The sequence below is a fragment of the Pygocentrus nattereri genome, chromosome 7 (assembly GCF_015220715.1).
Source record: "Pygocentrus nattereri isolate fPygNat1 chromosome 7, fPygNat1.pri, whole genome shotgun sequence".
In the NCBI taxonomy this organism is placed as follows: domain Eukaryota; kingdom Metazoa; phylum Chordata; class Actinopteri; order Characiformes; family Serrasalmidae; genus Pygocentrus; species Pygocentrus nattereri.
This window is the reverse complement of record NC_051217.1, coordinates 9,017,501-9,035,264: the sequence shown is the minus strand read 5'-3', so window position 1 is coordinate 9,035,264 and position 17,764 is coordinate 9,017,501. Positions and strand designations below refer to the sequence as shown.

The window sequence follows — 17,764 nt, the reverse complement described above, 5'->3', positions numbered from 1 at the left end:
CAGCCGTAACAGTGCTGTGCCTTGGCACCCACACTGGAAGGATGAAATTGTGCATGGTACCAAAGAAAAGAAAAGGCAAACAACATGCTTGACCACACTAAATAAAAAGTACTCGGCTACAGGCACAAAAACTGAACCAAAAGCTGAACTAGACTTCCCTGGCCAGTATTCAAAATGGTACTGCCATCTGATTCAGGAAACCGAACAGAGTAGACTCCTACATGGTGCAAATATATAGGCATGTCCCATTTACAAGTTTGAAACAGCAGGTTACAAATAATCAAGTAGCCTTGTAGGGCAGGTTGGTGCACTGGTGAACTCTCCCCAACATAAGCACACCCTAACACAAGAGACACAGGCCCCTGTAAACAGAGTTAGGGAGTGTACTGATAAATCCTCCAACTAAAAAGCAGCCCCAACACCCAACAAAGCTGCACTCTCTTATAAAACAGAGCTAAAAGTATGCAGGTAAAACAGCAAAACCAAAGAACTCCTACAACACAAAAGACATGTGTCCTAAATTGAAGGAGTACTGGTAAACTACCTAAAACAAACGCACACGAACACAAGAGATTAAAAGGTCTGCTAGGTCAACAAAGTAAGGGGTCCATTATTCAAATTCAAATGCAAATTTGCAAATGCTCATTAAATTGTATTCTTCCCATGTGAGTGTGCATCATTTAAGACAATTCAAATACAAATAACATTTATTTGCCATTACATTTCTGTGTATAATGGCTGGAAATTTGAATATGGAAAAGCAAAGTCTTTGACAATTTATTTGTACTGTCTTAACAGTCTGACTCTGCCATATTAAAAATGAAATAACAATCACCCATTTGCAATTGCATTTCCTCATTATGGTGCTCCAGCTCTGCCAAAATGAAAATGTATTTGCAACCTTGTTTGCAGTTGCATTTTCACTGTCAATGAGTTGCTCCTGTCAATCAAATACTGTGGATGCAACATCAGGGGGGACATTTAGTGCAGGTTGTGTCTAAAGAGGAAGTGACAAAAATGCCAAAAATTGTCAGTCGGCTCCTGGATCTGCCCTGGACTAATTATTTCAGTGTTCTTCTGCTCTAACTCACCTCATTCAATTCTTTAATTAATTAAACGTCTCCAGAGGTTAACACATGAACATTAAAATGTACAGTGCAGGTCTACAGCACCACCAGGACTGGCTTACAGAAAGAATAGGCTGACCGTGTTGTGTAACACATTGCTAAGTGAGAGCCACTGACCAGTCAAATGATTTCCAAGATGCATAAACATTAGACAGATGGGGAGTTCTCCCATCTACCACAGAGACATGAACACCTTTATCTTATTTTTTGAGGGTGTGTGCTTTCAAACATGGAGGTTATAAGTGCTTTTTGGGTGGAGAAATCGTAAAACTGCAGTGCAACTTCATGTTTTCATTACAAGAGTTTCACAGTGCAGTTGTGGCTTACCAAACCCAGATTCTAGCCATCCCAGAGCTATTCAGATCACTGAATGTGTTACTGATTGCACATCAGAAAACATGCCACACAGTGAAGAAAAAGAAAAACTCTACACAAGTATTTATGGCATTTATTGGACTACATAAAAACAGATTTCTACATTGGTATCAATCTCCAACTAACAGAATACACTACATTTATGTTAGTATGGAGGTCATAACATGATTCATCATGATGATGTTAGTTCAGTGGTTCATTGGGGAACTGATTAATGTTTGCGGATATTAAGTCCAAGATATGACCGTCTGTGTTGATTGATTCTTAAAGCTGAAAGCATGGGCCTGTGACAATGATCCTTATACTCAGTGTTCTGAAAGCCTAGAAATACTAAACACAAAAACAGCAACATTTTCCAGTTTAAAATAGAAATTGACCTAAACCACTACCAAACACCAACTACAATAATTTAATATAAAATAGAAATGATAAATACATAAAGAATGTGCGCAGAGCTGTGCCTCTCTTTGTGAGCAGGGATTTTGAGGATGAAGAGTGCTTGCTCTTTTTTGAAGTGATGAGTCATCCTATTCCGGAGAAAGGGATTGTTCTGAAATCCACAATTCAGGCTGTCAAGCAAAGAAAAGTTATTCTGAAGCTTCTCACATGACAGCTCACGTCGTTGCAAAAGGAAGCACTGCATGTCCATGTTTGCCGCTGTGTGAAATGAATCAGTGTGGTTGTTTTGTTTCATTTTTGGAATCTTTTTTTAAAATGCCACCAGCCTCATCCACTGGAAAATGCTATATGTCACTGTATAAGCAACCTCAGCATAACTGTAATGTTCCACACTTCAAAACTAGCTTTACCACCAAACACAGAAATACACTTTAACATCAATTCTTATCCACCTTCTACAGTCTAGCACACTCCAAACCAAACACCAAGGACAAGATTTCCAGACACAGTCAAGGTCCTAGACTAAAAAAGCTTTACATGAAAGAATTCTCACTGACAATGCGCTTTAGCATAAGGGTACACTCTTCACTCTTAAAGCTTCCTAAATGGTACCTAAAAACATTTAAACCAGGTTCTTTAGGGAACTAAAATGTTTCTTCTATGGCATCGATCCAAATGGCTATTTATTGTTAAGAGTGGATTCATTTGTGCCTGGAAAAGCTTCGTTACATGGCATCACTAAAACTCAAACATACCTCAGTTGCATTTATATTTCATAGTTCATATTATAACATAATGATCGAAATAACTATGAATATTATTTGTAAGCATGAGTGCAACCCTGTGGTCTGTAGAATCAGTTCAGGGTATTACTGTGTTCCCACATGATCCTCAGTGGTCCCGTGTGTGTCTGGGCGCCCGAGCTTTCCCATGGCGCTCGGCCCCCTGAGAGTAGCGCCACTTGGGCGGTAGGCCTTTAAGCTTCTTCCTTTTCCTGTCAGAGGCACACCACACTCTCTCACAGTACTGCTCCACTCGCTGGAAGTTACTGTAGCCAATCAGCTGCATGAAGTCTTTGTACCAGAGCTTGGTGGCAGAAGGGGCTGAAGGCAGGCTGGGGAAGGGGCAGGGAGGAGATCTGAACTGAACCTCCTTCTCTTCATATTCTCCTCGATGGAACAGGCTCTCGACCCGTTCCTCCTCCAGTACCTCCAGAGTGACCCTCACTATGGTCTGAACAAAGCCATGCTCTTCTGACTGGCACACGTATACACCCGCATCAGACTTCTTTGTTGTCAGAAACAACAGGCCGTGAGATGTCTGAATAATATGCTCATCACCTTTTATCTGAAAGATGGAGAAAGAAATGAATAGCATTATCAAATATAAAGCGGTGCTACATCAGTTATCACAATGCAAAACTAAATATAGCAGTATTATCAGAATAAATATAGTGGACAACTTCTAGGTGGTCATCAAATTTGGATCTGAATTCAGTTACATTCCTGGATTTTGCAATTCAAGTAAACTGGGCTTGGTTGCCTAAAAGCATCTTAGCACAAATATGATTCTTAAATGGCAGAGCAAATACCACACTGAATACTCTCTTTATCAGTTAAGATGACCTTAACACTAAGATGCTTTTACCTGCCAGTGATCGTAAATTCCAGGACTGGAAAACTTGGTTTTAAGTAGCAGGATTTGAAGACCTCTGCATTGGCTCATTTTTTTCCATGCAGTTTGTGTTAGTCATGCTCTCTATCTCTTTTCATTGGTCACTTTCTGACCCTAGTACCACTGCTGACTGGATATTTTTGTTCGCAGACTATTCCTGTCCCAGCCTTGAAGTGTGTAAAAACCCTGGCAACACTGCTGCACTTGATAGACTCATACCTGCCCAACACCCACTAACATGCCACTGCCTGCTCAGCTGTGGTTCTGTGATGGTTCCTTTCCAATACTGGACAGGGTTCAGGGAAACAAATAAACTACTGCAGTAACTGATGGACTATGGTTATTAACCCTAAACCCACAAGTGCCGCTACATGGTAAGTGCACCTAAAAAACGATTAGTAAGTGAAGGAAGAACGCAGTGTACCTAATAAACTGACAATAAATATTAGTACTTCAGAGATTTGTCTTAGAAATGTAACAGATCAAATTGCACAAAATAATACGTGTCATCAATATTTTTCCATATTTATTGTTAATCACAATGGGTTGGATTAGCCAGTCTCCCCATAGTTTGTGTGCAACCACTGTGAAAACGAAGCTTTGAAATAGCCCTTCTATAATCCAAATAAGTGCTAGTCATTCTTTTATTTCTAAAATGAAAATGACAGATTACAGTTTTCAATATTACTCAGAAATAATTTAAATGTACAATACTGCGCCAAAGTCTTAAGCACCTAAGCGTATTATTTAAAACCATTTATCTTGGCAATAGGTCTGTTTTTCTTCTAAAAACATCTTACATTATTAGAATAGATGCAAACAAACAAACACAGTAAAAGTAACAAGAATTTATTATTTTCAAAACAGTAGCATGTGAGCTAGTTTGAAGAAAAAGGTTTGGTTCCAGATTTCTCCTGGATGTCTCTTGCCATGGTATAGATCTTTTAAATTCCATCATCAGCACACCTGATTTCATTTAATGAAGGTACAGGACGATAACTACAAATAATATTAAGCTTCCATGAGGAGTAATAAATGCTTGCAGGTGAAATCAACAACCTTTTAAATGTAATTTTCTTGGGTGCATAACACATACGCACAGTACTGTATAATATAGAATGCACTGTAAAGACTGTAAAGACTATTGGTGAAGCGTGAATCACATTAAGGGTTATGTTTGTAGTATGAAAGTTAAGTGCACCAGAACTAAAATGAAACAATGTAATAACTTTTGCTTTGGTTCAGATGTGCTTAGCATTTACTCTAACATATTTGAAATAGAACCAAATAATAAACACACAAGTGAAACGAATAAAAGGCCACATGTGTCACGATTGGCCCCTCCCAGTCCTGTCCATGTGCTCGTGTTGTGTTTACTGCCCAGTCCTGTCCATATGCTTCTTTGTTTTGGTTTTTAGCCTGACCCCTTGTTTTGTGACTCCGCCCCTGATTGTTCCCACCTTTGTTTCCGCATGTCCCTTGTTAACCCTTGTATTTAAGCCCTGTGTTTTCCTGAGTTTCTGGTTGGTCTTTGATGTTTGAGATGTTGTTTGTTGTTTGATATTTGTGGTTTGATGTATGTTGTTTTCCCTGTTGTTTGTGTAGCTGTTTATTTTCATCATGTCTGTCCCTCCTGCTCTGCATATAGGCCATTTGAACCTGGACTGTATTGACCATGACCCTGGATTTGCCCTTAATAAAAGTTGCTTATCTCCGCATATGCATCCGCCCCCTCGCTCCCCATTACAACGTGACTGGCCAAACTTTCTGAATCATGTTGTTATCTGTTCTTTCTGGGCCTGCTGGTAATATTTATGTCTTGTGATTTTAGAGCAATAAGCCACAATACTTCCCATGTTACCAATGCAAAGCAGGGTTAAATCGCTGTCCCTTTTACGGCATGGAGAAAACCTGGTGCATTAAACAGTATAATTTCTGTGTACAGTCAAATGTGTACATTTAGTATTTTATGATGACTTCAAACAGGCCTCAGCCTCAATTTAAAATGCAAACTATCCACTCTGTAATTATCAATTCAGAATTTATAAAGAGATGATAGAATGCATGGACATGTCAAAACAACAGGTACATGTCTTTTCAACAAACCAAAGATGTTATACAGAGACCGTTCATTCTGTTGGTCTGTTTAGATGTCTTTGGTTTGTGTTGTGTTCATATTCCAAATGAATAGCACCACAGTTTGTTTTGAAGTGAACTGAGACCGACTTGCTTAGAAGGTCTTGGTTGGCTTATTTGGTGCGCACCAGAATTCAAATGGCAGTGTTCTAAGTTGCTCTAATGAACTGCACTAACAGAGCACTCACTCCAGGGTTTGTTTTAATCTAATCAAACCTGCTAAGTCTAAGTCCCTTCACACATCATTGTTAGACAATACCTTCTAAACATCCATTTCAATCAGTGTAAGATGCTCTGCTTGTCCTTAAATAACATAATCCTGTTGTAAAGAAATATTTGTGTATGTATGTTTCTGTGTGTACATATGGGGGTCCGTGTTTGTGTACCTCCTCCATGTCCAGTCCTTTCAACATGTACCAAGTGAGTAAAGCCTGCAGGGACCGGGGTCTACACTCTAACAGAGTGCTATTTTTCTCCACACCATACACCAGCTTCTCTAACACACTCTGAGCATCTGAAAAACACACAAATACAGTTGTGTTCAAAATAATAGCAGTTCAATATGACTAACCAGATTAATCACTGTTTTGGGTATAAATGATATTACCACATGGCAAACAATTTACCAGTTGGTAAATTCATGATATGCATGCTCTTGAGTCTGTGTATTTGAATAATAAATTGAAAGAGGTGTGTTGAAAATAATAGCAGTGTGGAGTTCAATTAGTGAGGTCAATCATTCTGTGAAGAAACAGGTGTGAATCAGGTGGCCAGCACATGTTGTACATGTTGCACTGAGAAATATGGGTTGTTTGAAATATTGTTCAGAAGAACAGCGTACTTTGATTAAAAAGTTGATTGGAGAGGTTAAAACTTATAAAGAAGTGCAGACAATGACAGGCTGTTCAGTTAAAATGATCTCCAATTCCTTAAAATGGAAAGCTAAACCAGAGAGATGTGGAAGAAAACGGAACACTACCATTCGAATGGATCAAAGAATAGCCAGAATGGCAAAGGCTCAGCCAATGATCAGCTCCAGGATGATCAAAGACAGTCTCAAGTTACCTGTGAGTACTGTGACAGTTAGAAGACACCTGTGTGAAGCTAATCTATTAGCAAGAAGTCCACGCAAAGTCCCACTGTTGAAAAAAAGACATGTACTGAAGCGGATACAATTTCCCATAGAACACATCAACTGGCCTAAATTGTTCTTTTTGGGTCCAAGGGCCGCAGACAGTTCCATCAGACGACCCCCAAACTCTGAATTCAAGTCACAGTACACTCTGAAGACAGTGAAGCATCGTGGTGCAAGCATCATGATATGGACATGTTTTTCTTACTATGGTGCCGGGCCTATTTACCGCATACCAGGGATCATGGACCAGTTTGCCAACGTGAAAATACTTGAAGAGGTCATGTTGCCTTACGCTGAAGAGGAAATGCCCTTTGAAATGGGTGTTTCAACAAGACAGCGACCCTAAACACACCAGTAAACGAGCAAAATCTTGGTTCCAGTCCAACAAAATTGAGGTTATGGAGTGGCCAGCCCAATCCCCAGACCTTAATCCGAAAGAACACTTGTGGGGTGACACCAAGAAATGCAAATGAATTGTGGGATGCAGTCAAAGCATCCTGGTCTGGAATACCAGTTGACAGGTGCCAGAATTTGGTTGACTCTATACAACATAGATGTGAAGCAGTTCCAAAAAACTGTGGTTGTACAACTAAATATTAGCTTAGTGATTCACAGGAATGCTGAATCCTAAAAAAAGTACATATTTACAAAATTTATAGTACTTTATACTATAAAGTAATTTATAGTATAAGTACTATTTTTTTGAACAGCCCAATGTTCATTTTTTTGTCATTTTCTGTAAAGTAGTTAAAAATTATATACTTTTCTCTTCATGTTTTGATTTAGAAAACAGTGTGCAATGTTCCCAATGTATGGAAATAAAAACTATTATAGATTACTAAGATTATTACTATTATAAACTACTAAGATTTTGTGCTAAACTCGTGTTTTTGAACATACTGCTATTATTTTGAACACCACTGTACATATGAACACACACACAATACTGAATGACAGATTTTAAAAACTCCCCCAACGCAGCATCTCAAACCAGAGAACAGCAAAAAAAATTTTGTAGTGCTGCGTAAGGGAAATTCTGTGAACTGAGCAATGAAATAAATATCTGTCAGAATCTCTCCCCCACACGCATTATTAGTCATTCTATGACTTGTATTAATAGAGTCTGGGGGCAGATCTGGCCTCAATTCTATCTCCAACTGCCTCGCTGATCAATTGAGAAACCTCTAGCACGAACCATTCAGCTGGAGACCGTTACACTGCTGAACAGCATTGCCATGACGGACATCCTGCCTTCTGAAGCGCCTGGAGAGAGAGAGAGAGAGAGAGAGAGAGAGAGAGAGAGAGAGAGAGAGAGAGAGAGAGAGAGAGAGAGAGAGAGAGAGAGAGAGAGAGAGAGAGAGAGAGAGAGAGAGAGAGAGAGAGAGAAGAGAAAAAGTGAAGTGGTAAGAACTCCCTCAGCGTAACAGAACCCAACCTTTCTGTCTGACACATTTCATAACACCCTGTTATTGACTGCAATGTGAAAGCAGCAAACATCGCAGCGAGGAAGAAAGAGAAGAAAGAAAGATGGAAAGAAAAACAAACAGGCAGCCAGAGAGAACCTGAAAGAGAGAGAGAGAGAAAAAGAGAGATAGGCAGAAAGAGAAAGAGCCTAAGACAGGAAAGAGAGATAGGGAGAGAGAGATAGGGAGAGAGAGAGAGAGAGAGAGAGAGAGAGAGAGAGAGAGAGAGAGAGAGAGAGAGAGAGAGAGAGAGAGAGAGAGAGAGAGAAAGGCAGAGACAGACACAGAGAGAGAGCAAGTCAGAGAGATACAGCGTCACTCCTCCACTGCTGTTTCATCTCAGAGAGAAATCATTTGAGGGCAGCTAATCTATTTTGTCATCATCCCGAGCGTGATTGCTCTGACTGGTACTTGGCGCTGATTATTTGCGATTTCTCCGTCTGGCTGTACATACAGAATGAGAGTGTGACGGGCATTAGTATGAGTGGGAGGTGTTAGCATAAAGCGCTAACGGGTTCAAGCTGATAGCCATGCAGGGAGAGCTGACAGTGCTTTGAGTTTGATTAGGGAAGCACCCACAGTAACCTTTCACTCTGATGAGCAGGGCCAGTCCAACACAAACACATACACAAACAGTGCACCAGAGTGAGACATCAGAGAGCCTCTCTGAGTAGCACAAATTCAATAAACTGACACATCAGAGACTGATCAGATGGAAGGCTAGAACCTTCGGAAGACAATTGTGCCAGCAAACAAGCACACAGTGATGCAGAAGGTGACGAGTGGGAGACAGCACAGTGAGGATGAGATGGCAGGAGGTGAGGTGAGACTTCACACTCTCTCATCACGAGCACGTTTCCATCTTAGCCTGTCTAATGGCTGTAATTGAAATCCTGTGCACCTTTTATTTCCATGAAGCACAGCAGTGTAACATTTGGAGCAGGAACATTTCCATGTGTGCATTCATAAGTGTGTGTATACCTCTTTGTGTAAATGCCAGCAGGGTAGTATCTAGAGCAGGTGTGTCCATCCCAGGCGCAGTAGGGGTCTCTAGCCAGACAGCAGTCAGCGCAGGCTGAGCCGTATAGACCACACTGATGTACACGAACCTGAGCCACACCCACCTCTGATCCAACATACAGCTGTTGCTACAATAATGTAAACCAAGTTTGATCAATGGAGGTCTTTCAAATGATCATTATGCATAATATAATAACAACAACACTTGAGCCTTGCTACATGCCACTGACATGCCATAAAACTGTGCCATAAAAATGTCATGGCAGAAATCATATGCTGTCACGAGTTGTCCAGTAGTATTACACTGTCATATTACCATTGTCGTCAATTGTCATGACAGACATCCTAATGTTTGATGTAATGACGGCTAACTAGAGTACATTTGAGCCATCAAAAACGCACCATAATTCATTATCAAACACTATTGCATCTTGTCATGACAAATAGTGGTAGTTATGCCATGACACTTATATTTATGCAAAAAAATCTTTCATGATAACTTATGATGGCATACAGCCATATGCAAATGTTTAACACCCCTGGTTAAATCATGTTCTGTTGATTTTTTTTTAAAGTGAAAATAAGTTAATATGGCCTCTACAGGAAACTGAAATGTGTCATTTTCTGCCCAATTTAACTGCCCCTTTTCTATTTATTTGCTGAGTTTAACATATTGCAAAAAATGCGCCATAACTTTTGCACAGGCCACATTTTGTGTTAGTTTTTTCTACAACATGTTAAATTCAGTAAATCTGAATTTGAAATGTTTGCAATTAAATGTGCAGATGTTTGTTCTCTTGCGGCATCAGACTGAGCTTTGGCTACTGTGACGCTGTCTGTATTTAGTTCTCAGAATAGTGATTAAAGGTTTTTAGTTGCATCTTTGAGGTTGTGATGTTAATGTGGAAGGAGCAAGTGAACTTTTGGCGTTGTGTTTGAGAGAATGAGTTACTGTTATGTAGGTTTGGGTCCTGATTCATATTCTCAGTGAGATACTGTGGCTTTGGACAGTGTAACAGAGTCTTAAAGATTTTATATCCTCTCTTTGGAAATAAGAGCAATTTTTCTCTCTTTTACTCTGGTTGCAGTGACGCTTCTACATAAAACTTCATCACGGGCATGAGTTCAGCAGGGGTCTTCTTCCCCCATGGTATATTATTTTCACTTCAAAATCAATAAAACATGTCATTTGATCGGGGTGCCCAAACTTTTGTATGTGATTGAATGACATCTGCTATGACATGGTTATGGTATTGTTATAACCGCGTTACCATACTGAATATGAAAAAGCAAGTGATTTTTTTAAGCCCCCATATTATTATTTTTTCTACGTTTTGAGCATTATGGTCTCCTTCAGGCAAACTATGAATGTTGTACCAACAAATAATATGGGAGCTTGAAAATGTGGTAACACTTCACTGTAGGTCATGTTCTTCAGGCTACATGACACCCATGTGAGCCTTCCATGACAACTGACATAAACCTTTATAGACATTTATGGAGTTCTTTTAAAAGGTGTCAATTGACAACACACTGCTGAAAGGATATCAAAACTGACAAAAGCAGCCTTTCAGACAACTGACACTTGTTAGAACAAGCCAGGTCCAGTCATATTAGTAAATGGCCACTGTAGCTGCATGTTTCATTGCAAAAAAGCAGGAGCTCATCAACTGTTTGAACTATTTAAACAAGCAGAATCAGGTGTGCTTCAGCCTGTCTGACATAAACACCTGTAGCCACACTGGCCCTTTGTGAATAAGACTGGACACCCCTGAAAAAAGCCTTTGAAAATGTTTATGATTTATCCCATATCACATTTGATCACCTTTATCTGTCTTGCCTGTTTTTCAAAGCAGCATGTCCTACAATTTGATTGCTCAATATCACCATCTAATGGTAAAGCTAAACAGTGCATTCTAGGACAATATTAGTAAAGTTAGCAGGTCTCTGATCAGAAAAAGAAAGTGTCTCACTCTTTTAGTTGAGATGATGATTTCTGTGATTGGTACAGGAACCTATAAGGAAGAAGATGAAATGTCTTAATAAATATAAGTCCATATGACTTAATCCAAGAGGACACTAAATCACTGTTGAACATTTACCTTGAACACTTGTAACTCCTCCAAGAGTACTTCTTCAACTGTGTTGGCCTCCTTGTTGAAGATGGTGATCACTTTTAACACAACTGAGTCATCTAAAAAAGAATAATTACTTGATTAATGTAAGGAAGATCATGTGTATTCTTATTTCTGTATTAGCTGGAGAGAGGTTAAGTTGTGCCCCACAAAGTATCTAGGTTATGGTTGATGTGTGGACCAAATTGCAATACCTGTGCCAATGAACAGGACATTGTAATGACCATCCTCTGCCTCCACTCTGTCCACAGCAAGCTCAGTGAGCCTGCGTCTTCCATCCGTGTCAAGCAGAATGGGCCGCCTGTGGACCGGCTGCACCGGCTGGAACATGAGAGGATGGGAACGCACAAATCGCAGAACCTCATCAGGGTACTCTTTAGAACTGGAGAACTGACCCCCATTAATCTTACTGGCACACTGAGAGACAGACAGAGAGAAAAAGACAAAAAGAAATCCTGAAAAACTAAGGAAAGAAATTTAAGATAACACTTGGGCATTGCTCAATACTTGTGATCTCTGGTTGGTCCATCAGATTTTTCAGTGTAACCTGTCTCTGAAACTTTCGATTCCTACATCTGAGGCCATCTAGCCAACCATCACTATAACAGGCCATTTCTTTACTATGCCAACTACAGAAACGTATTATTATGTATAACAGTGTAATCTTGTCTTTAAACTAGACAATCTCACTTTGGAGACTACTACAGCATCACACTAGGATACAACCAAGCATGTTTACAAAAGATGTAATGCCATCTTCTATGCCATCACAAGTGTAAGGAAAGCTATGCCTGACACACTGTCCTAGCATAAGCCAATCTGAAAGTTGAAACTTGTGAGCATGTAGGTGTGAGGTTTGCTGATTAAAACATACAATATATATTTCTACCACACTCTGTGTTACTACACTCTAGAATTATTGCCTGGATGGTTCTGATGTTATTATTTCTAATGCTTTTGAAATGGCCTGTCTTGATTCTGTTTAACATTTTAGAACAAAATTATTATAAATTCATAACTTCTAAGCCAAGGTGCTAAAACGGTCTCCTAAAAGGTCAGAACTCTTCATACACCCTCACAAGTCCTAATACCCAAGTGTATTGCATGTGGGCTTAAAACATGACAGCTTCAACCTCCCTACTATGTGCCTGTTTTCTGCTGTTTTAGAGATAAGTTTAAAGACTAAAAGAACATGGCACAAAGATTTGAAGCTGCATAAGTCATTCTGAAATAGACCTGCAAAAGTGCTGCTGCTCACTGGGGACAAAATGTGACACAGAACAGCCTGACAGCTTTCTGAAAACTGTGTGTGACAAAAAGAATGCTGTATTTATTATTTGGAGGTCTGGGCTATGACACCACAGTACTGCAAGACAAACTGTGATGAATGGTCACCTCCAAAAGACATGCAAACTTTAGACTGCTTTCTTGTGTGACTCACAGATCCAGGGCGAGGGTATGGCACTTTCCCTTCATACACACTCCAGTGGTGGTCAGCGCGCTCCCGATGTGCAAATGGCCCATTAAAAACTGCACGAATCTCCTCCATGTTATACATACATACCGCATATCCTTTAAATACCGCACTGGGAAAGAAGAGAGAAAAATTATTAATTTGTCCAAGAATATAATGTTACTAGCAATTAATGAACGCAAATAGCCACTGGTTGGAGTCATCTTAATAGGTGGTCAATAATTTCATTGGTTGTTAGCCCTATTAGCATGTTTAATCTATATTTGGTTGGCTCTATGTGACTGTTAAAGGGGAATTCCAACCATTTTTTTTTAAGTTCTGAATAGCTAAATCAGGCGAGATGAAAACAAAGCCACTCAGAGCGATCTGATGTGAAGCGATGCAATGTAGAGAAACTTATGAAATCAGATTTCTTCACAATTATTGGTGATAGCCATGAAGGGTTGTGACATTTCCAGTGCAAATATAGCCATTTTAGCTATCCAAAACAATCTGTCAACCTAAATGTGACTATGGCATTTTGTAATGTAACATTGAGAATTGTAAAATGGCAGTAAAACCAAAAAGAAAAAGAAAAAAAAAGGTTATTTTGCCTTACAGGACCCTGCATATATCACTCCAACAATGGTTTAAAAATATGTTTTAGACATAAAATTATCAATGGAAAAATGTCTCAGGCATCAGACAACATATTCATAATAATTTCATGTAATATCTTACTGTGAAGTAGCGTTTAGAGGCATTAAATGATAATATTTTCAACCAACTGGTTCTAACTTGCTCGGTTTTACTAGAATGCAGCTCAACATCAAGTCATTGTGAATGATTTTGTTTATATCTTGACAATCTAATTAATCTTAAGAATCTGTGTTATTCCTCTTTAAAGTCACTTTACTAGACTAGATAGGAAATAGGATACAATAACTATACAATATAACTATATATAACTACAGAAAAGAGATACAATAGTGAAATATCTTTACATGGATCCAAAATAACAACGGGTTCTATACATATCCTTGAACTTGTGCTTACCTGGTTGTGCTGAACAAGCCAAAGATTTCAGGATTCTTCTCATCCTTCTTCTTCAGCACAAACACATCCTCTATATATACAAACAGCCACACAAACAGATGATCAGGGATCTGACTCTCAAACTAAGTTGATTTATGGAATACTTCAAAACTATTTTTGTCTGCTTTTATTTTTTCATTGTGTGATTACATGACTCTTAACCAATAAAATGGTCCAGAATTACTTGGAATAAAGGGCATTGTATTAAATTGACTTTTTCCCCCATTAACTACAAAGTTACCATTTTGAAGATATATGAATTTGCTATGACAGCGATGATATACAGGTGAGTGAGGAACATCCATCTGTAAAACCACACTATGAGGTGAGAGGATTTTGCTTCTATTCATACATCTCTCCAGGAGGCTCACATTCACCATGTGTTCGATTTTCCGCCTCCCAGCAGGGACATAATGTGAAAGACAATCTGAAAAGTCTGCTTCACTATAGCTGCTTCTACAAGCTTAGAATAGAAAAGCGTTCCTCACTCCGGAGCAGCCATCCTTTCACTCTAGCTCATTCTATGCATGCTGATGAGTGTCCTATCCTTTTTATCAAACCAATCATGTGGCCACATGTTACTGCTGGCTAAATTCCAGCTTTCCTTATAGACACATGCACAAACACCAAATGTGATTTCTTCTAAATGTGAACTGATATTACCAACTTACTCACTGCCTTAGGCTGAACAGTGAATCTCACCAACTTATTTTATAGGTTGTATCCTCAGACATGCACTGTGTGGAATGTGTTGTATAATCAGGCCTCAGAAATGTACTGAAGTCTAGATAATACCTTTCATTCCAATGGAGGGAAAAGCAGATGGAAAGGCAAAATGAAGAGCGTTGCAGGGAAGAACTCTCTTACCCAGCTCATCAAAGTGTGTGTCAATGCCATTGGGTCCTGCCACTGAGCAGATCAAACGAGCCTTCAGAAATGAGCTCCACCTATTCACCAACATTCGCTGACCACCGTGGTCATTCTGAAAGGCAATGTGAAAAGAGAAACAGCATTCAACTTCACTTTTACTTAGCACTTGACAGTCACTTGCTACAGTCACTCCTAACATATTGGTCTTTAGTTATTTAAGTTGTATATTATCACTGTTATAACAAAACTTTGTATTTCCAAAACTGTAAATTTACCGAAAAAGGAAAAAAAAGTTTATTAGCTTTTATGCACTTGCGATTATTATCATCCCTTTGTCAGGAAATGCTAAATGTAAAAATCAGCTGACATTTAAAAATAATGTAGAAGCTTCAGAAACCAACAGCTTCTTGATACTTACAGCACACACTCTGGCCACTCTGCTGTAGACAGCCTTATGTCCTCCCTCTGTGTTGGGCACTCTCTCAGTGAAGAAGAAGTAAACTTTGTCATCTGCAGGGTCGTCGTTATCAGGGATGGCCACAGATCCTACAAACTTGGGCTCTGAGGAGAAATCCAAACACAAATTAAATGTGGCTTAGTGCAACAGTGTGTACATTTCATAAGACCTGTGTCCAATTCCTAGGAACTACACAAATATGGGAAGAAAACTGTGCAAGCAATTTGAAGCATTAAATGTGGGACTTAGTCACTTAGTCTAGTAACTTAATCATAGTCATTTGGTTTGTCTTATAAAGTGACAAAGGAAATATTAGAAGTATCCACCTGAATAATATTGAGTATGCTGTTACTGTCGTTTCAAAACCTTGTAACATGTTTTTTATCATTTTTTATTACATCATTAGAAAATCTGCTGCCCAACAACAGACCATTTGGAGATATAAGGCTCTGTTATGAGTATCTAATTGTGTTAGCCAGAGTGTGAGGCTCAAAGCTTCTAACTGAAAGTGTGAAACAATTATTACCATTGCACTATTTCAGTGCAGCCTGAAAACACTTAACGCTCAGTTAACACCTTTTAGAACATTTGCATGCCTTCGCCTCGGTTTAAATGTATTGTACACCGCCACCCCCGCACATGTACACACAGGGTAACAGTTTCCATGGGGCTGCGAGGCCTCTGTTTTGCATTGGTGTTTGACAGAATGGTAGGCCTCAGTGGAACTGCCTTTGATTGTGTTTGTGTTTGACCAGATCTGAATGGCTGTGAAAGGGTGTCTGTGAGACAGAGCGGGCATAGATGGATGGTGCTTGTCATGGATGCCTTTCTGCCGCTCTGTATGATTAATGGCCAAACAGTAGGGGGCTTAGACTACAACGACCCCCCTACAGGTAAGGACTATACTGCTTTATGCTTAGACACACTGTCTGTTTTTTGTATGTGCACATATACATATAAACACAGACATACACCAAAGCAGAAGAATCAAACACCTGCTATAAATCCAGTAGGCAAGAAAAGGTGGCTTTGCTTCATTCCTGTGTTTCAGATGGTAAAGGCATTATCATCTCAGTTAGAGTGCACTCTACTAAAGCTCCGGGCTTCTGTGTGGCAGTATAAATAGTGGAAGGTTAGTATATTTGGCAGTGGCGACCATTAAATAAGCTCCCAGCATGACACCGCTGGCCTCTCTGAACCCTGCACAGAATGGCTCTAAACTCAATCAACATCAGACCTGGGCACTAATGTTGATTGATGACTGAGTGTGATTTAATACCGTGTTCACTCTCCTGCTCTTGAGGTCTGTATGCGTATGTAGGTTGTGTGAGAGCTGTTTTTGCTCAGCATACAACAGCATACTATAGTCTTCTATGACAGGAGCTCCCATCTGCACTTCTGGACATGTAGTCTCCTGCAGAGTTTGGTTCCAGCCCTAATTGGCCACACCTGCCTATAATGTTCAGATGCTCTGAAGACTTGTCTTAGCTGGATCAGGTGGGTTAAATTAGGGGGTCTAGACCAAACTCTGCAGGAGAACAGGACATTCTCCATTATGGCAGTTTTCCAACTTCTAAAAGTGCATTTAAGTTTCTTTATGTATTATGGTTCCCTGATAAACCATACTTGAAAAAGATATCTGTGTCAATGAAGTAAATGTTCTTCCTACAACTTTTACATTATGTGAAGGTTCTTTAAACTTAAACACGGTTTATCACATTCACACATCTCATTTACAAAAAAAAATTGGTTCTCTAAAGAACAAACATTTTCCAGAGACTTGCATGAGTCAACTCCTGTGTTTTTCAACCTAATCTTTGTCTGCCACATTTGCATTGTACCGTTAATAGCCAGGTATAATTGTTGGTTCAGCAACTGCTGCCCATTGGCTTGTTATAAATATGTTTTGGATTCTCTGTTTTTTATAGAAATTCAAGTTATTGTCCACATTATTTGACTGCATGCCACATACTGTTGATGTCCCAAAAAATCTAGTATTTCTTCCAAAATCGCTTTGAATAAGATCTCTTTGGATTAATGTACATTTAAGTTAAAAAAAAAAAGTTTTTGCTTTCTTTTGCAATGTTGCCAGCCATCTTGAAGATACTTGATTTTCTTGAGCAGAGATAATAAGCAGCATGTAAAGATTAAGAAAAACTATATATGATTTAGCACTTTTTATTGCATTTGCCTTGAGTAAAAAATGACTGGTTGAAAGTGTGAATGAATGACTGAACATGTGTGTGTAACTGGGGGAATGTTTTGTGAATAATTGTGCATTATTAGTCTTAGTGCTATGTTTGGTGTACTTTTTCTTACCGTTCAGCTGCTGTCTGTCACCAACTTCTGTTCTAGTGTAGCCATGGTTGCCTAGGCGATACAACGCTGCATCATTCTCCCAGTAGTCAGTGTACAGACCTACAAA

General features: G+C 39.3%; 1 protein-coding gene across 2 annotated transcripts in view; it reads right to left on the bottom strand.

The window, feature by feature from the left end:
* Positions 1–1,559: 1,559 nt before the first annotated feature.
* Positions 1,560–17,764, bottom strand: part of sema3e (sema domain, immunoglobulin domain (Ig), short basic domain, secreted, (semaphorin) 3E) — a 49,966-nt gene continuing 33,761 nt past the window's right edge. For both annotated transcript variants that reach the window (XM_017724630.2, XM_017724698.2), the window contains exons 6-17: positions 17,659–17,764; positions 15,301–15,443; positions 14,880–14,994; positions 13,974–14,043; positions 12,906–13,050; positions 11,659–11,881; positions 11,432–11,523; positions 11,303–11,344; positions 9,291–9,457; positions 8,042–8,109; positions 6,098–6,225; positions 1,560–3,248 (exon numbers count right to left, since the gene is read on the bottom strand). The exon at positions 17,659–17,764 is cut by the window's right edge and continues 11 nt beyond it. In XM_017724630.2, coding sequence (XP_017580119.1) covers positions 2,793–3,248; positions 6,098–6,225; positions 8,042–8,109; positions 9,291–9,457; positions 11,303–11,344; positions 11,432–11,523; positions 11,659–11,881; positions 12,906–13,050; positions 13,974–14,043; positions 14,880–14,994; positions 15,301–15,443; positions 17,659–17,764 — 1,755 coding nt within the window. In that variant the 3' untranslated portion in view covers positions 1,560–2,792. The remainder of the gene's footprint in view (positions 3,249–6,097; positions 6,226–8,041; positions 8,110–9,290; positions 9,458–11,302; positions 11,345–11,431; positions 11,524–11,658; positions 11,882–12,905; positions 13,051–13,973; positions 14,044–14,879; positions 14,995–15,300; positions 15,444–17,658) is intronic.